At 37.3% G+C, this 27,877-nt stretch overlaps 1 protein-coding gene across 2 annotated transcripts in view; it reads left to right on the forward strand.

Moving 5' to 3' along the window:
* pcdh19 (protocadherin 19) overlaps window positions 1-27,234 on the forward strand; it is a 123,389-nt gene extending 96,155 nt beyond the window's left edge. For both annotated transcript variants that reach the window (XM_039766001.1, XM_039766002.1), the window contains exon 5: window positions 24,033-27,234. In XM_039766001.1, coding sequence (XP_039621935.1) covers window positions 24,033-24,601 — 569 coding nt within the window. In that variant the 3' untranslated portion in view covers window positions 24,602-27,234. The remainder of the gene's footprint in view (window positions 1-24,032) is intronic.
* The last annotated feature ends 643 nt before the right edge of the window (window positions 27,235-27,877 follow it).

Here is a 27,877-nt window from a genome sequence, read left to right on the forward strand (position 1 = left end):
CCTAGTTTTCTGAAATCAAAAGAGAGAGTCTTGCCATGCAGGGAAAACTGTGTTTCACTCAGTGGCAGAGCAATTTGTGTCAACACTCAAGGTGTATTATGTTGCACTGAGGCAGACAGTGTTTTATCCTTGATGCTAAATCAAATTTTGGCTGAAGCTTGACATCGTATAGATCCCATATTTAAACATTCTATGCAGGATATCCTTAAATTGCAAATAAACTTTGAGACAATTTTTGTGACCATCTGAAAAACAACAGCAGGTATAATGACAAGTAAGAGCTAATAATCCCAAGGATTTATAAACTGTACACAGTATTTTGGGGACATTTTAAGTGATTAAGTGATTTAAGTGATTAAGTTATTTTCACACTTAGTATTATAAAAAAGAAAATATATTGTTAAAATATAAAAAATAACTATACATGCTCTAGTGTATTATATATAAAGGCATACATTGTTTACTTTTACTTCTTTCAGCAATACATTTTAAAAGAAAGCAGCTTAAAACATAACCCTTGTGTTGAGTGAGCATTTGATCTAAGGATTTTATTAAAGTATAGAATGTTTCTCCTGCAATGTAAGCATTTTGGAGTACTGTTAAATGTGAAAGGCTGGTAAAATGCAGACACATACCCTTTCTTAGCCAACATCCACAGGCAGACAAAATGTTAGCGGTACGGGAGGTCTCTGTCTTCTCTCCAGGTGGCATTAAATGTAGGGATGGCTTGGTTATTTTTGGCACGGCCCAAAGGGAGGTATTTTGTTTGCTGCAATATTGCATATTGAGAAAAACTGCGTTGTGTGCAGTAGTAAAAGTTAAGTCTAGGGTCTCTTTTCAAAAACTGTCATGCATTCTTCCTTGTTTTTGTTTTTTCCTTTAAAAAGAAAGGTAACTTTTACATACTGAAGAATTGTCATCCTGACAAAAGCAAATTATAAACAAACCTAAACATGAAAATTGTGTTAATCTATATATATAAAGGAGAGTTGGGATCTGAGAGACTGTGTTTGTGTGTTTGTGGAGGGATTGAGAGTTAAGTGGGGTGGGGGAGTCACGTGATCAACTCCCTTCCCATTCACGTCATTTCATTCACTTCATTTCGCTCCGAGCTGACGCGGTCTTGCGTTCTTTTTCCTTAGTGTTTAGTCCTTTCTCCTTTACTAATTTACTGTTTAGTACACGCGGTACTCACACAGTCACTCATAAAAGGGGAGAAGACTCCGTGCAAGTATTGAAACTACCTTGGAAGACATGCAATCAACGAGACCATTAAACGGATCTCAAGAGAGGTCTTCCAGGTTGGAAAAAAAGCTCTTGGCTGCCAAAACCAGGCGATTAAACGAATCTAAAGATGACAGGATTTCTAGATTGGGAAAAGGACGATTGGCTGCCGAAACCAGGCGGTTAAAAGAATCTGAAAAAGACAGGATGTCTAGATTGGAAAAACCACGATCCGCTGCCAAAACTGGCTGGTTAAACGTGCAGCGAAGCGCGCCAGGTCTGCTAGTTAAGGATAACATAATCATATTAGTAAATTAACACTGCTAAACTTGTAAAGTTTACTTCAATTATCTTGCATCTCAGCTTAATAAGTCAGAGTATAGATGGGTGGCAATAGGCAGCAATGATTATATATTGTGAGCCGTACAAGGATGTTCAGAAAGAACTGGCTGCTTCAGCTCTAGTGGTGATCTTCACATACCATACTCTTAGCAATGTAATAAACATTAAAGAGAACACAATTTAGAAGTATATATAAACATAATAAGAACTATGTATACACTCTAAATAGTCCAATAGTATTTCTAGAGAGAGAAAATTGTTTTAGATTTCGTAAAAATGTTCATATACTGTAATATACTCATTATAATGTGATTTTTTTTCCAAAAACCAAATGTCTGTGGAATTCTTCATATTTTATTTTGGAACCTAAAAGTTTCCAATTGGACTCACAGTGTTTAATTATTTGTTTTTACTTATTCATTCTTTCATCATTTTAATAAATTAACTTTACTGAACACTTTCTAACACAATTATTGAAATGAGCGAGGTGTTGGCTATTAAAACCGTGCAATATTCTCATTTTATTTCCCTTCTCGATTCCATGCTAAATGTTCAATACTAGCTTATGAAATGAAAGTCTAATGGTTTTCCTTCAGCCATGGCTGGGGAATTAGAGAAAGTCCAAAGAAGTTCATCTCAGGGAGAGGCCTGGGGAGAGAGAGTGAGAGAGACAGACTGCGCTTGAGTTCTTTGTATCACCCTGTATACAGCTTACATGCTCAAGTATCGGCCTCTTTGCAGATGTATTCAGCCTCATCTGCTGATATCTAATATAAACACACAGCTTCAAAACTATTGGAAGATGCAGATATTATCTTGAAGCAGGCATTGGAGCTGTCAAAGACACAATTATTTTTTAACTTAATTGGGTTATTTCTTTCAGGTCATGAATGAATGATATGAATGATTCACAGATGTGTTTTAAGGTTACTGCTATTTGCACCTATGCTATTTTAATTAGAGCAGTTGGAGAGTTTGAATTTATAGTAGAATTTAATGATATTCAGCACTGACAGAGTGTGTTGTGAACAGTGTTACTAGATTTGAACCAGTCCGGCTTTTGTTGTAGTCTAACCACAGTTTGCTGTGTTCATATGTACTTATATTTAAAAAGATACTATGAAACTCTGTATATGCTCTTCCAAATCAATATGATTTGGGTATAACTGCATCAGAATTTTAATTCTCTTTCTACATATTCAAATGCAACACAGCATGCAGACACTATGTAGTTTATTTCCTTGCCTTTACCCTTGGCCTTCTAATATGCTTTAGTGGTATTGCTGTATTATGCCCCATCTTCTTTTTCTTATTTTGGCTGCTCCCATTATTGGTCGCCATAGCAGATCATCTGTTTCCATATCTTCCTTTCCTCTGCATCTTGCTCTTTCACACCCACCACCTGCATATCCTCTGTTTCCACATCCATAAACCTTTTCTTAGGCCTTCCTCTTTTTCACTTGCCTGGCTGCTCCATCCTTAGCATCCTTTTCCCAGTTCACCCAGCATCTCTCCTCTGCACATGTCCAAACCAACACAATCTCGTCTCTCTTGTTTTATCTCAGAATGTCCAACCTGAGCTGACCCTCTTATGTACTCGTTCCCAATCCTGTCCATCCTCATCACATCCAATGCAAATCTTAGCATCTTTAACTCTGCCACCTCCAGCTCTGTCTCCTGTCCTTTTGTCAGTGCCACCATTCCTAACCCATATAGCATAGTTTTACTCACTGCCATCTTGTAGACCACCCCTTTCACTGTTGCTGGTACTTGTCAGAAATCCCTCCTGACACTCTTCTCCACCCACTCCAACCTGCCTGCACTGTCTTCCTCACCTCTCTTCAACACTCCCTGTTACGCTGTATTGTTCATCCCAAGTATTTAAACTCATCCTAATTTACCAGCTCTACTCCCTGCATCCTCACCATTCCTCTGACCTCTCCCTCTTTCACACACATGTATTCGGTCTTGGTCCTACTGATCTTCATTTTGCTTCTCTCTAAAACATGTCTCCACCTCTGCGGGGTCCTTATTCTCGTTGTAGATCACAATATCATCCACAAATATTACAGTCCATGGGGACTCCTGTCTAATTTCCTTTGTCAACCTGTCCATTACCACTGCAAATAAGACAGTGCTCAGAGCCGACCCCAGATGTAATCCCACCTCCACCTTAAACTCATCTGTCACTCTTAAGTCAGACTTCACCACTGTCACACTTCCCTTGTACATATCCTGAACCACTCTTTACATACTTCTCTGCCACTCCCAACTTCCTTATACAATACCACAACTTGTCCTTAGGCACACTGCCATATGCTTTCTCTAGGTCCATAAAGATACAATGCAACTCCTTTTGGCCTTGTCTATACTGCTCCAGAACAAACATCGCATCTGTAGTGCATTATTCCAGTGAATTTGTATCACAGAAATATACTACAATTTTGTTTACATTTAGTAACCTGCCTTTTTATCCAGTAAAATAGTGGTGTTTTCATTTTTATTCACACTTCTTGGAGCTTTTATTAGTATAGTATTTTATTTTAAATTATTGTTGGCCCTTTTATTTGATATAGAGCACTTAGGATTGGCTCTGACCATTTTAAAATATGGGTCAACAAATGTTACACCCATTTGGACAACCTTGTTATGTTTGTTTGTTTTTCAGGGACATATCAATTATGTAATTTTAACTGTTATGTATTTCATTATAATATAATTGAGGCACGTACATTAAATTTTGTGACACATGAGGCGTGGCAGATTATCTCAAGTATTCAGTTTGTTTACCACTGGCATCCATACGCTGTTGACATCATGAAATAAATGATCCGCAAATATCCACTGAGTTGTGTACTGGGATTGATGACTACATCTCTTTAATTACTTGGCTTAGCACAGATTTTTACATATCACGTATGTTATACTAAACACTTTGTCTTTCAGGTAACCCCACAGATAAAGCCGGGCGGGACAATGGTGTGATATACACTGCATATATCGTATATATATTGTGAACGGCACCCGGGCACAGACAGGCGGACATGTTGTTGTCAAACCACCACACGTTTATTTACAATATTTACACACAATAATAGTGGTCACAAAGACCCAGTCACGTGCACAAACCCCAAATAGTCCTCAAACTCCTGGCCACAATGCCTTTCTTCGGGCCGCCTCCACACTCCTCTTGCTTCGTCCTACTTCCACCCGACTCCAGCCCTGAATGAAGGGAGACGGCCCCTTTTATGGAGGACCCGGATGAGCCCCAGGTGTTCCCGGCAATCTTCTGGTCACGCCCAAGTGTGGCGGAAGTGCCGGCTGTCCTCCCGGCTGCTCTCCGGCGCGTCATAAATCTTCCCCAGCACTTCCTGGTGTGGCGGGAGTGCTGGGGAAACAAGTCCCCAAGGCATTGGGGCGCCTCCTGGCGGTGACCACGGGCCCCTACAGGGAAGGGCTTCCATGCCCTCGACCCGTGGCCCCCAAAGCAACCCGGAAGGCAAACCCCACGTGATCCAGGCAGGGCTCTGACCCTCTTCCGGTCCCTCCTGGCGTCCCGGCCGGGTCATGGCCCCTGGCATCCCTGACAATATATATATATAAGGGTAATATAATACTCATTCATGCACATATATTTTTTATATCTTGAGTCCTGCACAAATTGAATCTGCATGCATGAACAGCTACTGCAACAACTGAGTTATTTCCTTTTTTGTTTTCATTTGTTCATCTGACAGCTCTAGTTTGAGAATTCCTTTTTGCTGAATATCAAGCCCATTTTCTCTCCACAGTTTTTTTTTTTTAAAATTGCTTGTGATTTAAAGAGCATTTTGTACAGAGCATAATATTGTGTCATTGGACTGGTCTCAGAACACAGAGGTACTATATAAGAAAGGGTAGTGAAGGTTCTTTTTCTTTAGGAGTCTGCATTCCTTTAATGTGGGAAGTGACATCCTTCATATCTTCTATAACTCTGTGACGGTCAGAGGGATTTTCTACACTGTGGTGTGCTGGGCTGGTAACGTCACTTCAAGAGAGGTCCACTGAATCAATAAGCTAATTAAAAGGGCCAGCTCAGTTATAGGACGCACTCTGTACACCCTGGAGGTCGTAGTGAAGGAGAGCCGTTATGAACAATGCTACACATCCTCCCTCTGACACACTAACACTAGGAACTTTCAGCCAATGAATAATTCAACAGAATTGTGTCAAGAAACACTGCTGCGGCTCCTTTATACCAACAGCAATATGTCTGCATAATACAACACAGGGACTGGGACTACCAAGTCAGAACTTTTCTTTCTTTTTAATTTGTTTGCTTTATAGTCATTTTGGTCTGTGTTCAGCCCAATATATAAGGAGCATATTTATGTATGTATGTATGTATTTATTTATATATTTGTTTATTTTTTATTTAAAGAGCTTCTGTAAAAAAAGACAAGTTTCCCCATGGGGGCAATGAGAAGTCAAGCAAAATGACACCTTTTTTTGGCTAACTGAACAGATTACAATAATTACCCTAACCCTAACTAACAAGCTGCCTCAGAAGCTTGCATATTTTAATCCTTTCAGTTAGCCAGTAAAAGGCGTTATTTTGCTTGACTTCTCAGTGCATCCATTATGGCTAACATGGTACGACACCCTGGTACTCCTGGGAACAAATAAAGTTCTATCTATCTAATTCCTCTGCACTTTGTTCTGTCTCTAACTCTAAATTTAAATATTTAGAAGGACTCTTGAAATATCTAGTGTTACATGAAAATAACTTTAAGTACCTACCAAAGTCATGGACTAAATCTAGACATTCCCTATCAGTGTTTAGGATCCCCATATCATTCAAAGTAAATGCAACCAAGAAGAGACACAAGCTAATCTTATTCTGTGCTGTTCTTGTCTGCTCTGAGAGAGTCACTTTTATATTGCCTTTGTACTTTGGTCATGGTTTCCCATTAGTTTAAAAAAGAATGGACTTTTATAACCTCTTGCTCATACATGAGCTACACTTGCAATGCTCCTGTTGGGCTGGTACAGTCATGTGGTTAGTGACATAGGTTGTCATGATCCCGTGTATGTGACATAGGTTTTTCGTGTTCCATGCTTGAAAGTAACTGAAGTCAATTTTTTATCACCAATCCCAGCATAGTTGTACTCTCTGACTATGCTCTTATAAATTGTTTTCTGTATTGTATTCATGAGGGACATAATAAACTTCAAATTATATCTACCATTTCTTCAGTCTTTGTATAATGTTAATTTTTATACTTCAATTTACAAAATAAAGTGAATTGATGTCTAATATTCTGGTGGGTCTGGTGGTCTTAAGAAAAGTGACTTCACAGGGAATATTGCCCATGTGAAATTAATTACAGGTATGCCTCATATTGACTGTAAATTGCCTAGTTATTGACATTGTATTTGGCAGAATCTGTGTTGTGTTTTTGAAACCATTGCACGACTTTCATAGTGTTTTGGCAATGAGCATTACACTGCTCATAAACACTGGTATACAAGTGCCAAGGGACTTGATGCCTTCCATGAAACTACCCTTTTCTCCATTACACTACCCCAACCAGCCTACACTTTTGGAGTTTGGCAGGATGGATCCATGGAGTCGTAGTGTTTTTACCATATTGTGGAACTGTCATCAGCATTAGTCAACAGTCACCAATATTGATCATACCATGCAATGTTTTTTTTTCAATTCTCTAACATCCCTTCTGTGTGTTCCTTAGCCTACTTGCCACTGTGCCCTCTATTTTCATTGACAAGGGCTGAAATGTAATGGGTCTTCTTCTGACATAGTCGATCTGTAAGATTTTACAGTGATTTGTGTTTTTTGATAGACCTTTCTGTTGTTCTTAGTTTTAAGTTGACTGTCTATAGCCTTTGTGTTAGTCTACACAAGTTGACAAGTCTTTAGTAAACCCTTCAATTTTAGATCTCTTTTCAGTCATGTGACCGATGTAGAATAGGTAGGAACCTTTTCTTGATAAACTTGTGACTACAAAAGGGTTGCTGTCCCTGATATACTAATGTCAGCAAATCTAGCTCATGTCTCATGCTAAATGACTTAAATATGTAATCTTACTCGATAGCCCTCTGAATTGCATATATAATAATCAGGGAGAATATGCCTTATTTGCATTAAATAGCATTGTGTTCACAAATGTAGGAAAGGCAGGGGCATCTAATAAAGGTATATAATGTAGCATGTGTCTGAAAAAGAAAAGATAAAGTTAAATTCCACATTAAAATTAAAAGGATCTCAGGGACATCTTTTTGTAGTTTTTCAGTGTGGAGTTTTCATTCATTTTTTTTTTTTTTCTTTTAAAAATTATGAAGGAATACTCAGCAGGTAAGAGGCTGCCAAACAGGGGCACAAAGAGATTGGTGCAGGGCTGTCATAAGCCCCATAAAAACCTTTGTGTGAGTAGACAGAATTACACTGACAGTAGTTTCCAGGGGTCCTTGGGCTCCTAGCATGCTGAAGGCATATTACCTGTTTTTGCTCAGAGCAAATTCTCTCCACCCTGCCCCTATACCACTTCTCTCTATTCTTTATGCCTTCTATGTGTCTCTTTTGGGGCCTACAGCATACATAAAAAAGCACAGTGACAAAGTTCAGCCCCTGCGTTCTCATACTGACATGCGCTCTTCTACTGTCAGAATAACAATCCTAGTCCACAGCAAATTAATTCTACCATGCAACATTGTGGGGGTGCCACAATGGTAGCTCCTTTCTAACCAGACACCTCCTTGGCAATATCAATACTCTACCAAGAAAAAAGAAAAACACATGAATGCCGGGAAATTATACAAATTCCACTCAGAGGTACACTGGGTTGGGATTTGAACCTATGTTTCTGGGGGTATGATGCAGCATCAGTAAAGACTAGGCTACGATTCTAACCCATATCCTATATAGTATTTGCTTTGGATGATTGTACTATATGAAGATAAACTGATCCTTTGTAGCTCTCAGGGTTTTTCTTAGAAATGTCAGAATTTTGTTTGTAAAGACAGTCTGAACATTGCCTTGCAATACACAGTACAGTAAGTGCATCTGTGTGAAAGTGCATTTTTACATTGGTTACTTGCATTTGCTGAGACCGTCTGAGATCTCATTTTCGATAGGAACCTATTAAAAGAAGCTGTTATTACTGAAGAGCTGCAAAACACTACTGTGCTGATAAATTCTTTCTACTGAAAAAGAGAGAATGGAGGTTATGGTGGATTCTTGCAAAAACTCAGAACCTGAAAACTATAACATGATATTATGAGGCAGTAGTAAATATCTACAGTATGTGTGCATGCTGTTGTGTATGTGTGCATTGTGTACACATGTGTGTCTTTGAAGCTAGCCTTTTGTTGCCAAGGTGACACAACTGACATATAGTTCTGAATAGACTTTTCAATATGTGGGCTTCTCTGTATTTCCTGGGTTTGGTAATTACAGAGTAAATTTGAGTTACTTATTGTGGTGATCTGTTGGATTGTTCCCTATTGTAAGAGCAGGCTTTATTTTGCTGGTGGTAAACTAAAATCATTAGAACAACACAAGTGGTTCAAAGAAAAAATTACATGGGAAAAGATGTGGGGCAGGGGGCAGCTTTATGTTCTATTCTGTATTGGAAAAGTAGAATTTAGTTATTTTTAAGGTTTGTTCTTTTTATTATGTAAACATTTCCTCTAAAAATGTGTCAGCCACATATTGGCACTTTTAAATACTTATGTTGAAAATACGTTTTTAATTTTTTAAAAAAGCACAAGAACAAAATAATAAAATAGCATTTGTTATGAAAATATTATGTCTCTCAATGATCTTCAGCAATTAAGCAAAGTAAATTGCAATGTAAAGGGTGCTAATTTGAAATCTCCACACTGAGAAGTGACAACAAGTGCTGTATGTGTGGGCATTTAGAAAGTGTGAATATGTGTGATATGGTCTGGTCCAAAGAAGGTTAAATTTTGAGTGATATTTAAAGTGAAGCATTCTTCCCAAAGGCTTGCGAAAAAAAAAATACAGAGAACAGCCTTTCATAAAACATTAACAGAGATTTTTAGATGCAAGGCGAGTAACCTAAGCAGTTATGATATGTTTCTTTGAGTTCCTGACTGCTGTTCTCTGCATAACAACCTCTTTAAATTCTATGCGACATGTGAGTGTGTAAAAATGTCCCTGCTGCTTTAGTCCTGAACCCATGTTCAGTACTCAGGAGATAGGGATTAAGGCACACATCACATTCTGGTTGGCATTATACTCCAGTCCTTTACACAGATGTACAACTGTCACAGGTAAATTGCATAGTGTATATCATAGGGTAATACAGAATAACGCAAGGTGACTGTAAGGTGTTTTGCAAAGTACAAACGTATTTATTAGTTTTTCTGATCACACTGTCAACAACCTGTGTCCCTGAAAATAAAAGTCACAGATATCTTTTAGGAATTATTGATATGATTGGCAAAGAGTTTGTCATCTGGGTAAGTGGACAAGTCACCAAAGCCACAAATTATATACACATTTAGTCAACCATTTGCAGCATACTTAGAAAGACCTCATGTAAATGCACACTTTTTTTATGACAAATGTTTATTTATTTTAAGATTATCTGCGATGAGAAACAAACAGAAAACTTGAGAGCAAAGACAACCTTCATTTGTCCAGGCTTTGAAAATGTTGATACTAATAATGGTATTAATGCTTTTGATTTTTAGTCACTGTAAACAATCCCATTGTCTTATAGGAAGATACCTCATATGTTATAATGAATGTATCCCATTTTGGAAGGTATCATAAAGAATGCAATTACAAAACACTTTTCATGAACACTATAACACATTGTGTAAGTGTGTCAGCTTGTGCCAATACTGTACTTTTAACTTTAACTGCTTAGTCAATACACCACACTGTCTCTGTATCCGTCGTATGCTGACATTGCTGTACATTTAAACAGTCTCCAACTACGTAAGTGCATCTAATGGCGTAGCACTGCTAGTTTTATTCCACAGAACCCCCATGTATCCGTTCTTTATCTTTCCAGCTCATTCCTTAATCAGCTGTCAAATGCTATTCTTAGTTGAATATCTTGGTTAATTACATATACGCTACTCATGTAGGACTGGAATGTAAAAGGGTAGTTAAGGAAAAAAAAATGAATGCACCCTTCTGTGCTCAAGTACATGTTATTATCCTGCATCTTTTGCAGATTTCCAAGAAACAAATAAATTACTGTAGGATAGGCCAAGGGGGTGAGTTAACTCAAATTAGTCAATGAATTTGTATGCATGGAGGAACTGATTAAGACATCTGGTGGAATGGCAGCCTATAGCCAAAGCAGTCCCTGAGTGCCCTTTAGCACTTTCTGCCTGCATTTACAAGGTTGCCCGTTCTGGGGGTTTTGACCAGAGGCAGCGCTAAGTAGTTTCCAGTTTTCAGATAGGGACAGCTCCACCAGAATTTGAAGGCTTTCTAGCCTGGCTCACTTGTGGCTTACATGACAATTACAACAGCTAAGTAAGAGCCTTTCTCGAGTGGCTTCTCTGAAGACGTAATATTTAAAAGTGAGAGTCTGGTAACCTGGGTATGAGAGCACTTCAATAAATGTTTATTGTGAATGACACAGTATATAAGTCAACAAGAATTAAAATGTTCAGATATTCTAGAATACTGTATATACCTTTAAGGCAATCCTTGTTTTTATAACAGGGAAGACAGCATCTGTTATTGTTAGAATTGCATATTGTTGCGCTCACCAGCCTTAAAGGAATGTGCATCCCACTTCTCACACCATTTTACGCCAAGCCAGCTTTGCTGTTAGCCTACGCTGAGGATCATCTTTCAGCCTGGCAAGCTGGACACACAAATAAACAAACCATTTGAGTTAAAGAAGATCATCTGTAGCAAAAGCTGTTACCATCTCAAGCACAAACCTTCGTTCATAGAATTCCTCAGCACAGTTGTTTCTTAAGAGTGCTAAAATTACTTTTTCATCTTTGACAAAACTTGTGTATCTTATGACATAATGTAGCAACAAGAAACAGAGCTGATTTGCACCCTAAAAATACATAAATATGCAGCTACTTCTGATATGTTTGTGAAATGGGAATTTGACAGTCAGCATCTGTAGCTTGCGCTTTGAAATTTGTTTGCTTGATTGAATTCAGCATCTTTGACTGTTTCAAGATTTAATGCAAGGCTGCTGAAGACAGTGATTAATGCTACTTTTCATTTATACGGACTGCTGTCACTCTGAGAGATAGGGCGAGCTGAGAAGTACAAAGTACTATATTTTTCTCATTGTAGATGTTGGGAAAAAATAATAGATTTGGATTCTGTCAGCAGAGAAATCAAGTAACATCGCATAGATCTTGTAGTAAGTTAATTGCTGCTATGGCTGAAAAGTGGGACAAAGGCGCTTCTTTACAGCCATTTTATCTGTCCTCTCTTCCTACTATACAAACATTATTATTTTCTTCAAGAGTTATTGTATCCAAATAAAAAAGACATTTTGAAGATGTTAAAAAGTGGCACAGAAGACATGGAATTAGATGTTTTTGTGAGTGTGCACACACACACACACACACACAGCACTGCAAGATGGAATACTGTATGTGGCCCACCCACTCAGCATAGTGTTTAATTAATGATTTGTTTCATCACTGTCGCACTCCCCGGAATGCAGCTAGGAAGTCAGCTCATACTTAAAACAATAAGATTATTTCTAAATGGAACAATTTATAAACCCTTTATATTTCATTATACCTTCATCTATAAAATATATTAACATATAAATGTATTTGTGTCTGTTCTCTTTTATATTTAGTGGGCATATACTTGTAAACCTTTTTTTTACTTGTATATGTATGTATGTTGGTGTGGGAGACATGTTCTGCAGTACATAAACAGCATATTGATTGCTTCTCCTCTGCAGACTTCTTTATGTGTTGCAGTGTAAATTTTACAGTCTTGGGAAGGAATTGCTCCTATTTTGTAGTATTTGTTCTTCTGTATTAGACAAATCTTATAATATGGACATTTTAATATAAGCACAACTGTTTCCTGCATGACCCTGAATACAGGTCTTGTGTTTTTCCTGCTCATTTTATTTATCACATTTTTTTTCACTAAACATGCGGCAAGAAATTCTAGCATCGAGTATTTAACTGATACAGTGCTTTATTGAATCTTGTTTTCTTCTGTCTTAGTTAAATAAAATAATGCACAGCAAAGGTGTGGGAATATAGATAAGAAAAAAAAGCAATATCAAATGTAATCTTACAAAGAAAAATATTTTCTGAGCAGCTATTTTTTATTTTTAGCTATTCTTGCTCATCTTTCTTGGTCTTAATTTAGGTCACTGTTCATCATTTTTACTTTCTAAATTTAAGGTGTTTTATCAGATTTTTTTCAGTACCTTTCTTGAGAAAGGATTAAATGAGGTGCTTGCAGTTTAACATCCCTTACATTCTGGTCACCTAATGGGAGTAAATGAGCAGGGTAATCTTTATTTTCAGACTGGCTTGTTGTATTATGACTTCATGTATGAAATTTTACAAGCATACAAGTATTTTGAGATTGGTATACCAGGAAGTTTAATCTTTTTTATGTTATTATATATATACTGGTACCATCTGCAATAATATAAAAAGGAAGTGTGTGCTGTAATTATAATTTTACACAATTTAAATTTTATCACAGTAGACATTTTCGAAAGGCTAATGGTGTAAATATTTTTCATGTTAAGGTAATATTTTGGGGTGGCATGGTGGCGGAGTGGGTAGCGCTGCTGCCTCGCATTTAAGAGATCCGGGTTCGCTAGTTAGGATATAGCGGGTTGGATAATGGATGGATGGAAGTAATATTTTTTAAAATAGATAGTAGGCAGCCCCAAAACATGTCAAAAATTTAATTCAAGATCATAATCATACTATGAAGAAAATGTATTGTTTATGTATTTTACTTTTTTATATTAGTGCTAAATGTTTTACATTGTCTTACAGTTTTAGTGAAGATATTATTTGGCAATTTCCATTCATACAGCCTTCCTTATTAATCAAGTTCACTTCAAGATCAATCAGCAAGCACAAGCAGGGAATTCAACATGCTTCACACACATTGTCAGGGTTTTTAATGCTTAATAATCTTTTAGGTATCCATCCATCCAATGGTTTTAATACAGGTTTAAACTAATTTAACTTACCCTGGCGGTACTGGGCACAATGCAGGAACAAACTCTGAAGACGCCAATTGTCCCTTTCATGGGGCTTCCCACACTTAACCACATATGGTCAATTTTGGGTCACCAGTCTTCATAATATGCATCTTTGAGTTGAATCTGCAAGAAAAGCCACATGTGCAGAATGTGGAAACTGCACACAGACACTGTTTGGGATAAGATCCAAAACCAGGCCATTGGAGCTGTCAGGCAGCACTGCTAAACTCTGCTCCCCTCTGTCACCCTATGCATAATAATCATTTTATTAGTATTTTGCTTATTTCTCATGTTTTATACACTTTATTGTTATGCACAACATGGTTCCAATATAACAGAAAAAATGATGTGTCTTGTCATTTGTGTGACACATAAGTGACACCACATTGGCTTTTTTTGAGGATATATAGGCTGCAGTTCCCATACAAATGTGCTTAATTTAACCTTCCCTGTTAGCTACAGATTTTGTGACATTCTGTTTAACTGAATGTCCTAATTGATCACAATATTTTATTTTATAATGGATCAGCAGTCTAAAGTGAAACACTTTACTGTCAGTTTAAAGATTCTTTAAAACGGTATTTCTTAGAATATTCAGATGTATCTAGATTAAACCCACAAAAAAATAAGAAACACATTCAGACTCCACATTGACTGAAATACATGAATGAGATACCTAACTGCAAATTTAATAGGCAAGAATAAAAGACAACAAACTCTGATCTTTTCAAAATAAACATCAGCCCAAGGCAGGAACAGACTGTTTAATCAGTAGTAGTCAATTTCAAACATTGCATGGAGAAAGAATATGGATGGGTTGCAGTATATAAATCCCTTATTAAGACTACAAATGGACTTATACAAATAAAGTATTTGCACAGAGATCAAGCCATGGTCTATTAAACAGTGAAAAATGTCACTATTGGGCAATAAGTGAATGTTTCACACACACACACACACACACACACACATCATTGTGACGTCTACAGGCCCTGATTCTGGTTGCCATGTTATGGTGTGAGGTACATTTTCCTAGACAAAGAAGTAAAAGCAACGCATACAATGTAATTCTGTGATCTCATTCATTCTGTGGTGATGCTCATACTGTATAGCATGATGGCTATGAAATCTCATGGGATGACAATACCACATTCCACGCTGAATGAGTGGTCGTTAAGTGGTTTTGAATGATAATAGCTTCATACACAGAATGGAGATGGTCAATAAGTGGGTTGAAAGGCATGACAACAATGTAAAGTATATACCAGTGCTGTCTCAGTCATCAGATCTTAACCTCACTTAACACATGGCTTTGTTACTACTGACATCTTAACATGAACAAATAATGGAATTTCTTTTTTAGGAATAGTGTGGTGCATTTTCAAAACAGCTTGAGACCCTTACAGAATCTACAGCAAGTTATATTAGTACTGTGCTAGTGGTTCTCAGTGGCTGTATTATATCCGATTACATACTTTAAGTATTTCCATTATTTTGCCAGCTATGTATTGCATAAGTGCTTGCACATAGAAATATGACACAGTTCTTAATCTGATCATCAAAGGAGCTTCAAAATAAACATGATTTCAGTTTTGTATTGTTTAGGAGAGCCTCGTTAAAGACAAGAACAGAGAACGAGACAGAGGCGGAGAGAGGAATGATACAGTATATAGCTGAGATTGACAAAGAAAAATTTTGTCACATTGTGAGGAAAAAAAGACTGAGGCAGTTCAAAACGCAAAGAGTAACTGGGCAAAGAGGGGCAGTGAGGTGAAGTTGTGGGGATAAGGGCAAGAAGGTAGCTTCAGAAAATAAAAGTGGTGCAAAATTGAATGAGACAAATGTCTCAACTTTATTAATACTCACTGCATATACATATACTGGTATATGACAGAAAAAAGGGATATTTGGACATTGGACTGCTATTTCTATGAGCATTGCATAGAATGATAGCAAGCTGAATGAAGGATCTGGATGTCCTGCAGGTTGTTTTTTCAGAAATAGCCATATATTGATATTACTTCAGCAATGAAGCGAGTCACAGTTTTAGTGCTGTCACGCCTAACCTTCAGCAGTTTGAGTTAATTTCCATGTTTATATGGATTATGTACATTGAGTCAGATTAGATCAATTGTGAATGAGAGTGGGTATGCTTGAGTACACCCTGTGATGAGTGCATATTACATTCATATTTGACTCGTGACACACTTACGCTGACAAGGAAAGCTCCTGTGGCCTGTAGCACTTTATTGGGAAAAGCAAATTAACAACAGAGGCAGTGACAATTTTGTATTAAAATATGAGGGAAAACAGTTAACCGACTCATGAACAAACTAGTACTTTCTTCTTATGTACAGAAATAATTATTTAGACAGCTTGAAAATGAAGGATCTCTAAATTGTTTGACTTTTATACAGGGATCTCTCCCTTCATTGGGCATATGGATGGTTATCTAAATGTACATTGGGAAAACAATGAATAAGAACAATGTTTTTCTACTTGTCACTGTGAATTCTTGAGTATTCTTTTAACAAAATGTGTCTTTATATGTGTATGTTTTATTTTTGAATATCTCAATGTGATGGTAAGATGAAAAGTTGTTTTCATTGCTGACAAAACAATTGCTGATGGATTAGAGTGTGATGGCAGCCTTACCTCTGCCAGCAAAACACAAGAAATAAATAGTCATAAAAAACAGTCTGTTGTACAGGGCAACAAATATTATTCAACTATGCAGATTGATATCACAAAAAAAAAGTGCTTACAATTAAAATGTGAAAAATTGGATTATGAGCAGTATGGTGGTACAGCGGTTTGCTCTGCTGCCTCATAAAGCCAGCATCCTGGGTTAGAAACCTTAACCCACATCCACAAAGATTGTTCATGTTAGGTTAATTGATAATACCTTACAGCTGCAGAATATTGGTGATTCCAGATTCATTCTTCCCAATTGGCTCTTTGTAAATATGGTGTGTCAGTCCCTGCCTAGAACTGATTCTTGCCATAAGACCAGTGCTGTTGGTGAAGCTTCTGAACCCTGGCCTCACGATTGTGAACTAAGTTCATTTGAAAATTTTTTGTAATATTATAATTGGATTTTTAAGAATGTGCTTAATATGACATGATGGCAAAGTGATTAGTGGTGCTGCCTTATAGTTCAAGTACCCTGAGTTCAGACTTATTTGTGTGGAGATTTCAGATTTTAGATTCTCCCTGTATCTGTATGTGCTTTTGCTCTCGTTTTCCTCACATATCTTTAAAGACAAATGTATGTGATTAATTGGAAATTGGCTCTTTGTGGAAGTGTGCATAATTGAGTCCTAAAATGAACTGTTGGTGATTCCTTCTATGGGCCTCACAGCTTCCCATAACCCTGAATTATATTATGTAAGTTTATGAATGTTATGTCATGTTACACAGGATGCCAATGACTGGGCAAGGAGCTCAACTATTCTTTAGACACTTAAACTACTGTAGAGCTTCTGCAGTTCTGGCTGAAAACAAACCAGCTGAGATTTTGGGGCATCTACTAATAATGTCGCTATTTGTCTGCAGTAGAGTCGGTGGATGGCAGGGGTGTATGATGGTAAACCAGGCACATACCACTGGGAGGAACTACACAGGTGGAAATTTGAAAAATAAATAATGGGGTTAAGGAGGCTACATGAAGGGAAGACATGCAGATATTGGGGTTTGTTTACTCTAAGGCAAGCTATTAATAAAATAAAAAAAAAACTTTTAAGACACTACCTCAATTCATATTGTGTATGCATTTTTTTTAATTGGCATTCAGCTTTGTCAGCTTTGAGACAGCGGGATTCAGTTGCAAGTTTGATCATTATCTGCATCAATTTTTTATGTTCTGTCACTCTGTATTTGTAGGTTTTCCCTGGGTACTCTGCTTTCCACCTACTTCCCAAAGACAAACATGTTAGTTATTTATGACTCCAAAGCTGAGGTTTGTGTGTGTAAAACGGATGTGTGTTTGCCCCCTGCAGTAGACTAGGGTCCCATCTGGGGTTGGTTCCCTCCTTATTCCCTCTTCCGCATAACAGTAAGATGAAGATGTTCATAAAAACATGTCAATGCCATTTCTACTGGTTTGTGAGTTTTATTCAACTTACTTATTCAGACATTCGATGAAGATGCTGAAATTCTGCAAATTCTAAATGTTACAGGTGACTGGGAGTTACAGAACTTCATCATCTAAATAAATTATACCTCTGCTGTTTGGCCAGTGTTAGCTGATGGCTTGTTATACTATTATCCAAAATGATAATGGTGCTGAACTCCAAAGACCAGTCTGCCTGTATCATTTAGTTTTTTTTCTGTTTTTTCTTTTCTTCTTTTTTTTGTTTAAGGCAGGTTAGAGACTATTTGGATTTTTTGTTCTCATTAGCAATATGACAAATCATTGAATCAGCAGCAGGAGCCCAAAATGTTTAACAAGAACAACAAAACCAACACAGCTGGAAAAAAGCTAATCTGAGTGAAATAAAATAGAATTTATCCCAGGTTCTTCCTTTTGCAAGAAAAAGGTAGTTGTATGGAAAAAAAATAGTTTAATATATGATAATTACATACTACATAACTGAAACATGAATAGAAATTGTGTAGGCTGGATGCTTTAGAATAAAAAGAAAATATAAAGGATGGAAAACAATCAGTTTTGCTTATAGGTTCTTTCATGCTACTTACTATAAAAATGGGCTTTAAGAACTAAAAATTAGGCGCGAGAGAGAGAGTTACAGAGTGAGAATGTAGGAGTGAGCACTCAATGATAGGAGTGCACCCAAATTTGATAATATGTTAAAAGTCAGCTTTAGAGCATTTAAGCTCTTACACATCTTATTTGGTTAAAAGCAATTGACAATTGCTCTTTAAATGGAGTTGTTAGCTTATGAGAGATGTAATAGTTCCCTTTGATACTGAATTTCATAGAATGTGAAATCAAGCAACATTGGATAGCGCTTTGAGTACTGAGAAAAGCACTATATAAATGTAATGAATTATCCACCCATCCATCCATTTTCTAACCCGCTGAATCCGAACACAGGGTCACGGGGGTCTGCTGGAGCCAATCCCAGCCAACACAGGGCACAAGGCAGGAACCAATCCAGGGCAGGGTGCCAACCCACCGCAGTAATGAATTATTATTATTATTATTAATGGTCTTGCAACAGCTTAGTTCCAGAGTTAGAAGTGTGTCACACTGAATGCTTTCATTGACAATTCGGAACAGGCAATTCCCTAGTATAATGTCACTGGGATGATTCAAACAGTACAGTACCTGCATGGCTACAAATGTTTGGTCATGGAAGACCACAAGGGATGCTGTGGGTGCAGGTTTCCACTGTAAATAATCGCATCATTTCTGGATCTTATTGAGTTTTTTGTTTAAGTTGATTTCTTTTTCTTAGTTTCTCAGTTTCTTATCTCATTTCGGATTCCCAATGCCCTAATGTTTTAGGACCATTTAGCTTAGTCCTAAAATGGATAAGCAATTCTCAAGCCTTCACTTTTTTCTCTTCATTTTCCTTCTAAATATTTTATTAAAACAGACAGACCACAATGAATACACACGGTTATAAATGGAAGCAAGTTAGAAGAACAGCTGGTTTCTTTGTCATTTGCATCTTATTAGTAACTAGCTGTCCCCTGCGGCTCCTCCCACATAGTAGTGAAACAGGACAAACTTTAAAAATCAATAAAAAAAAATGTTATAAATATCATTCTGGCCAAATGGAGGTAGGTATGCTCAAATGTCAAATTTTGGCACTATATCTGATCGTGTTCAGCTCTGACGGGAGAGAGCCCCTATTTGGGGAGAAAAACACATGGCCATGATATCTCTGGCTATCAGCAGCTACCCTCTAAAACACACGTAGCTCTGATCTCTCTCTCAGAAATGTCAAATGTTACTCCTTAACAATCTGTAGATGATAATGTCTGTTGACCAAACAGGTATCACTAGCTAAGCAGAGGCAAGGTACACTCCAACATGTGGAGAGAGGTAGACCGACTCAAATGGAGGCTGGCGCGTGAGTGAGGGCCCCCAAGAAGCCCGCAGCCGCTGACTTGGATTTGAACAAATAAAGTGGTACCTCAAGCGAACTATGATACTCAGCATGATGAGAGAAGTCACAAAATCAACCGGAATGTTCAAGCAATTATAGAAAAAAACACGCATGAAAAGCACACAGACATACAGACAGGTGGACGTTGGATGTTATGTATGGATTTTATATCCGTATTTAGATACAGAACCTTTAAAAACAGTGAGTGTAGCTTTGTAAGACCAAAATAAGCAATTAAAGATGGAAAATCTTAACAAGCAATTCATCTAAAATGAAGTAGAAAAATATTGCTTCAGCAATAAGTGCTTCATCAGCAATAACTGACTTCTCATTAAGCAATTGGGTTGGACCAAAAACCTGGAGCCACCAATCCTGGGATAGCCTATGATGTCATTCAAAATCTTCAGTCTGGTCTTAAAAATTGGGAAGCAATAATTACAATATAAAAGTAAAACAATAATTTCAATAACCTTTGCCATTCACCATGTCATTAAGGAACTGGTTACAGGAAAAAGCTGCAACCATTGTAGCTCTCTGTGGAGTGAGTCATGGACTGAGCTGAATAGCCAGATTTATAATTAGGGCATGTGGCAGGTACAAAATCTCTTAAAACAGTTCATATAAATAAGCTCTGCTCACCATGGTTGAAATTAAATTGCTTGTACAAGATTCTAATATTAATACTTTCTTAAAGATTTTCTTGTCTGAAGTCACTGATCTGGTTAATTCACTCGATCTAAAGCTGATTCTTTTGCTTTTATATCACATTTCATTGTGTTTCTTCCTTTCATCTTCCTTTAATCCCCTTCTTATCACTGAATGCTACTTGGTCTGCACATCCCTACTTCAGTGTCAACATTCTAGCCAGGTATCTGCTTCTTTAAAGTTAAATATCCTATTCTCTTTCATTTCTCTCTTTCACCTCTCAAATACCCGTTTATTTCTAAAGCAGTGACATTTAAAGTACTTCTCTTGGCTCAGAAGCAGCACTTCATATCCCTAAATTTGTCCTGTCCAATCATTTAGCTGTCAAAGCCTGGCTGAAATTAGATAAAAAGAACATGTAGATATTAATCATCTGCTCAGCTAAGTGAAGAATGTGAATTAAAATGGACTCACAGTTACATTTTACAGCCTTTGCACTCAAGAGTCAGTATTAAGGGGAATGGGAAATACAACTCCCAGTGTGCCCCTGGCTTCCAGCTTGATGCTGCGTTTTCTATTTTTGGAAGTACATTAGCTTTAAATATGCTGTTAGTTGGTAAAAATAAATAAAAATGATGAAAGCAAAGAGTGTACAAAAATATGCAATCAATTCAATTAAAAATTACTCAATTAACTGCAGTAACAAACTGTCTTATTTATAGACAGGTGCCCAGTATTTTTAAGTTCTGGACATTTTTTGCTCTTTTTAAGAGTGGATATTGAGATAATGTAAGTTTTGATTTTAATAGTCCCTTTCTCAAAGAACACTATTCAGTTAATAGTACAGCTTTCAGAATGACTTGCTTTATAACAGTTAAAATACAATCAAATTAAGCAACTTCTTCAGTATCATCCAGTCATTAGTAATGGGAGAGGAACATTGAAATCTGTGGTTTCAGTCACCATGGAAATACTAACAAAAAACAATGGGACAAAAATGGCACTGATATTATGAAACATTAATTTTGAAAAACAACTATTACAAAACCATATTTATCCATTAAAAGTCTTACTACCTGCCTCCAATTTTAATCCACTGGTCTTTGACAATGATTGATGTTGATAATGTTTTAAAGTAATACAGCGTAAAGCTAGGTTTTATCATGGCTTTTAATTATTCCCAAATAATATCTTTTCCACTTTTCAGTAGCAGTTAATGGTTGAATTTAAATTATCAAAGAAGAGCAGACACACCAATGCTGAACCAATGCTGCCGTATAGCAGGTGGAATGTTGTTTCTGATTTAAGAGACATATCACTGTTTTAACAGAAGTCCTTCTCTCCAAAGAAATTAAAATATTTGAGTGCCTTCTTTTAAACCACCTTATAGCAAATTACAGATCTAAGACAGAAATAAAGACCCCAAATAAAGACTGCTTTGAACTAGGGTAAATATTGTTTTAGCCTTTTATATTTGTGAATTTCCCCTTGGGATTAATAAAGTATCTATCTATCTATCTATCTATCTATCTATCTATCTATCTATCTATCTATCTATCTATCTATCTATCTATTGTTTACTTCTTGTTGAAGAAAAGGGTCAAATGTGAATAAATGGCAGAAGGGGAGCTGATCCCAATATAAAAGATATGTTAAATACAAATCCTGCCTCAACTCCTAAGAAGAATTATTCAATGAAACAATATAAATGACTTTGGAAGGATTCAAATTTTTACCAAGTTGCACTGCATCCTGTCTGCCATTGAACACTTTCAGCCAACAAATTATTTAATGGAAGTGTGTCAAGAAACATGGCCAGAGCACCTTTGTATCCCTTCATAATGTGACTTCTCTCTTTTCATTAGCCAAGTCTAATGGTGTTAGAAACACAGGTACATTTTATTATATTTGATGCATTACATGATATTGAGTCACAATAGGACAGTCTTATGCTTAATTAATTAATTGGTTTAATTTTTTGCATAAATGTATGTTTATATGTCTCATTTAGTAAACTACATTTCATGCTTCTAAGTAGTACTAGGGTGTTGTACCGTGTTAGGCATTATGAATGTAGTAAAAAGTCAAGCAAAATGACACTTTTTATTGGCTAACTAAAAAGATTGCAATATGCAAGCTTTCGAGGCAACTCAAGTCCCTTCTTCTTCTTATATAGTATATATACTATATAAGAATATATATATTCTTATGTATATGTGTATATATACAGTATATATATTGTGAACCTCGCCCCGGACACAGACAGGCAGACACGTTAATGTCATTCACAAACACACGTTTATTTTTCATCCTTCTTTACAATTCAGCTCACTAATCCCCAATACCCCTCAGTCCAGGCCACTCCAATGCCTTCTCGTTCTTCTTCTCTTTTTCCTCTCTATCTCTCTCTCTCTCTCTCTTTTCTTCTTACCGCCTCCTCCCTTCTCCAGACGTTGCCGCTCTTCCACCCGACTCTTGTCATCGACTGGAGGGAGACGGCCCCCTTAAATAGGAACCCGGATGGGCTCCAGCTGCTTCTCGGCACTCCTCCGCAGACACGCCCCAGTGTGGCGGAAGTGCCGGCTGCGCACCCGGAAGCCGTCTGGGTGTCCCCTGTCGTCTTCCCCCCAGCAGTTACTGGTGTGACGGAAGTGCTGCGCTCCAGGGATATTCAGGCACCGGGGCGCCACCTGGCGGTGGCCACGGGTCCCTACAGGGCTGGGCTTCCAAGCCCTTTACCCGAGGCCCCCAACATAACCATGCAGACGCCCCCTCGCGGTCTGGAGGAGGCACAAGCCCTCCTCCTCCTCCTCCTCCTGGGTGTCCGATGCCACAGTATATATATATATATATATATATATATATATATATATATATATATATACTATGTTTGAGAATAACATTAGAATATTATATTTACACTTTTTTAAAAAAAAATGTACAGTAGCACCACTTCCTTTCATAGGGTATCATTTTATTTTGTTTTCTCACTTTTGCTGTCTCTCTTCCTTCCTCTTCTTCTTTTGATATCTTCTAGACAAAAGAAATTAATAGTAAACTGAATAATATAGAATAAAATAGAATACACTGATTGGCTTCATCACTCTGTCTCCTCTCCACCAGTAAGCTGGTGTGTGGTGGGCGTTCTGGCGCACTATGGCTGCCGTCGCATCATCCAGGTGGATGCTGCACACTGGTGGTGGTTGAGGAGATCCCCCCCCCTGTTTGTAAAAGCGCTTTGAGTGCCTTGAAAAGCGCTATATAAATGTAATAAATTATTATTATTTATTATTATTAAACTAAGTATATTGTACTGCCTTATAAAAAAAAAAAAAAATTATACATTTTAAAAGCACACCTATTCCAATGCTAACTGTGTGGGCGTGGAGTGTGATTTGAATGCTTTACTTAATTATTTTCATCCACATTTGGTTATCTTAAATGCCTTAAGTTTTGCTATTGCTAATGATCTGAAAGTGATCAGAAGCCGTTTTCACTTTAAAATAAATTGTGTATTTCTTTTTTACAGATTCAAGTGAAGGTTTTCACTGCAGGGAGGAATGCCGGATTCTTGGACATTCAGACCGGTGCTGGATGCCTCGTGTACCGATGCCAGCCCGGGCTAAATCACCAGAGCATGGACGCAATGTTATTGCCCTGTCCATAGAGGCGCCCACAATGGATGTCCCTCCATATGAAGAGTGTGGTACAAAAAGAACTTTTGCCACTTTTGGCAAGGACGGTCCAGAGCCAGGGCAGGATATTGAGAGGAGTGAAGTGAAAGTAAAAAGGACAGTGGACCTACCCATCTGCAGCCCTAAGATCAGTGGGGCTATTCGGGAAGCTGGAAATGGGCGAGAGGCTGTAAGCCCTCTTACTTCCCCTGTGCACTTAAAGAGCCCACTCTGCTCTAAACCTCCAGCCTCCTACAACACTCTGCACAGCCGTGACGTTGAAAGGATTGTCAATCACAGTTTTCTGCGGCAGCCCGAAGGAAAGGACAGCGAACCAGCGGTCAGGGAGATTAATCAGCTGCTTCACGACAGCAGAGACAAAGACTCACCTGGCGGAAAAAGGCTAAAGGATATTGTTCTTTAAAGAAGAGGAGATGTTGGGTATTGAAATGTGGAAAATGCCTGAAAAGTGCAAAAAACCTGACAACACATCGGCAGTGGGCACAAGAATGAAATCGTTACATTTCTTTTTTTTGTTTCAAAGGATGGAGTTGTCCCATGGGAATGGCCTTGGCATCAGGAGCAAGAGCACATGTGGGTTTGTGTTCCAGCTGTTTTTTGTTCACTGTACGAGGAGAGGAAACTGCAGTGTTGCTGTTTACTACGTAACATGCCAAATCAAAACACCCACCATCCCCTTTTTTGCTTTGTTTCCCTGGAAATGAGGACCTATCCAAATATCATTTCAGAGCTCCTGTGATAAAAGACACAAACAGAGCCGCGTGTTTTCTTTTAATTTGACAATAAAATACCGAAGCTGGTATACCATTTTTTTTTTTCGCTTTTTAAAAGCAACATTTTGCATTCTTCATTTGTTCCCCTCTTCATTGTTGAAACACTCAAAGCATAACATATTTGTGAATCACCTTTTATTTTATGTTTCTTGGTTAGAGTGGCTACTTGCTTTTTTTAATAGAAATGCGAAAAAATTCAACAAAACAAAACAAAAAAAAAAAACTAAAGCCTTCACGTCTGCCATTTTTTCTCTTTTTATTGTTTCAAACAAAATCACATTGTATAATAAGAGAGGTGCTCTTTGTGTTTTCCTTGATCTATTTGAGCTTTCCTCATGGCCACAAGGCTGTGGGTGATCTTTATTTTTTATATTTCTGAAGATAATTGAACACTGATAGCCATCCATGAGCACCTTCAGCCTACAAAAACAAACAACAAATGGACTGGTTGCATTCCTACAAGAAAAAAAAAAGGATTAATTTCTTTGAGTCTGTCAAGTCTTTTTCTGGGGAGAAAGGATGTAGCAAGAAATGTTTGTCTCTGTTTAGTAAAAATGAAGAGGTGCACAATATTTAAGATGCCTAATATCTGGAGTGTGAGGCTTTTCGCTTTGAAAGAGGTCATTATTCACTACACACTTTGCTGTATGTAAGCTCTGTATAGGTTTTATTTTTTTTTATACTGTATCAAGTTTGTATGTGACAATCCCTTTACTGTTTCCTTGCAAAGAATAAAAGAAGGGTGTTCAGCTGAAGCAACTTAAAGTTTTGTTACACAAACACGTGAAAAAAAGAAAAAGAAATAAAGTGAAAAAACTATATGCCAAAATATATTTTATAAAATAATTTAAAATGTATTATGAGAAATTTAATGCTGTATAGTTATTTTATTAGTAAGTTATACTTGAATTAACAGATTTTTTTTTCTTTTAATTTGCAAATCGAAAATGGACTCTTGTTTACTATGTTACCCCCAGGCAACTATTGAATTGCAGTCTACCTTGTTGTTAAAAAGTTTCTTATTGGTCAGTTCTTGTGCCATCAAGTTTCTGTGAGCTGTGTGGGCTAATACAGTGTAGGGAGAGTTCAATGCCTTGTATGTCTAATTTAAAAATAAATAAACAGCCATTCACCCAAATGTAAGGACAAAAAAAAAAACACACTATGGGTACATATGGAAATGTTTAATCTTAATATTTAAGTTTAAAAAGGTGTAAAACTAGCTTTGTGAGCTGGGATAGTGGTTCTATAAATTTCACGGTTGGTCTGATGCTGTGCATTTCAGCCAGAGTTCAAGTCATGTACCTTTTAGGGTCATCCTTCTGTTAGGGGGGCAATTCCAGACTCTTTCCTGTAATGGGAGAAAGTTGGATGCACCACTAAGAGTGTGGAACGCCAAGCTGGAAATGATACCATTTTCACACATAACGTGCTTTTACTGAACCCTTTATTGGACATCCCTTCTCAGAAACACTGAAGAGCTTTTGCTTTCTGCAGTCATGTAAAAGTCCATTGGCATTCAATCAATGTTATTATTAAAATGCAGTGGATGTCTGTTATTTGAGCTCGTCTGCATAGCTGTTAAATATAAACTGTGACGACGATTATCAGAAATTACTAGCAGGATGTAAAGTGCCATTCTTCAACAGGCACTTCATTCAGACTACCGTAGATGTTACCACATACACTGCTTTAAAATTAGCTTTGAAGCTTTTACACCAAAATGTATTTCTGTAGTGTGGGATCTCCACATTTTGGAGAGCTTCAGTGAAGCTATGCTTGAAAAAAGTAAGGGTATAATTCCTGTTCAGATGCACGTCAAGGAATGAGTGAAGAAGCGTGTGAAAATGGTATTACATATCCCTCATTCCCATTTAATCAGAATACTCTGCAGACCTGGGACACGATTGTTCCAGTGTTACCTCTCACAACAGATTATGACCAACAGTGAGAGGCATCAATAAATCTTTTAAAATTTTCAAACTGGAAAAAATAAATAATAATTTGGAGGATTAAGATGCATTGTGAATATGTTTTATTTTGTTAGATATGAAAAACAGTCAGTAGAAAAAGATGGACTTTCTCTTGCTTTGCAGTTCAGACCCCATTGGAAAACAAGACATTTTAACCATAAAGAATTAGATAAAAACAGGTTTGTAGCTAAATGTTTACAGGTTTCGCCAACAGCTTGTGGCAACATGAAAATCAGAATAATCACTGAATGTATACAGCAACTTATTATTAAACTATTAAATGTTCTCCATTAAGTAGTATTGTGGTGTATTTTCCTTCCCTGATTACATGATTCTGAAAATGACAATATGCAGCATAAATTTGCTAACATGGAATTTCCTGGTCTTGACAATACTGCAAAACAGACATCCTAGACATGGGCGGTGATGACAAGAAGTAAATGAAGCGAGAAATGGGTAGGTGGTGCTTCAAGATCAAAATGGTTGGGTAGCAAGGAACAGTGACACACAGAGTTGGGCAGGAGCCAACAAGCAGAAGAACTGAAATGCAGATCAGCTTGAGATAGGAGGGCAGCTGGATAGTGGATCATGCCACCCTGCTTTTTAAAGATATGATTGGGGTACCAGGGTACCAGAAAACTTGAATTAGGAAAGTTCAGAACAGATACAATACAAAACACTCCTGGATTGGCAGAAAAATATATCTACAATTTTTGTTAGATTTTTTGAAAAAGTCAGTACATTGGTGTCAGAAATGGTGATGGGTAATTCACATGATAAACAGACAAAGACTACACATTTAGGCCAGTGCCAGGTATGAATACTTCATAACAGTCAGAAAAGTCACAAAGCTTTACAGGATACCTTCTCAGTTTACTCAGGAGGAATGGTCATGATAAAGATGGGCATATGGTATCGAGTTTGCTTTCATTT

Source organism: Polypterus senegalus, chromosome 10, assembly GCF_016835505.1.
Source record: "Polypterus senegalus isolate Bchr_013 chromosome 10, ASM1683550v1, whole genome shotgun sequence".
Classification (NCBI taxonomy): Eukaryota; Metazoa; Chordata; class Cladistia; order Polypteriformes; family Polypteridae; genus Polypterus; species Polypterus senegalus.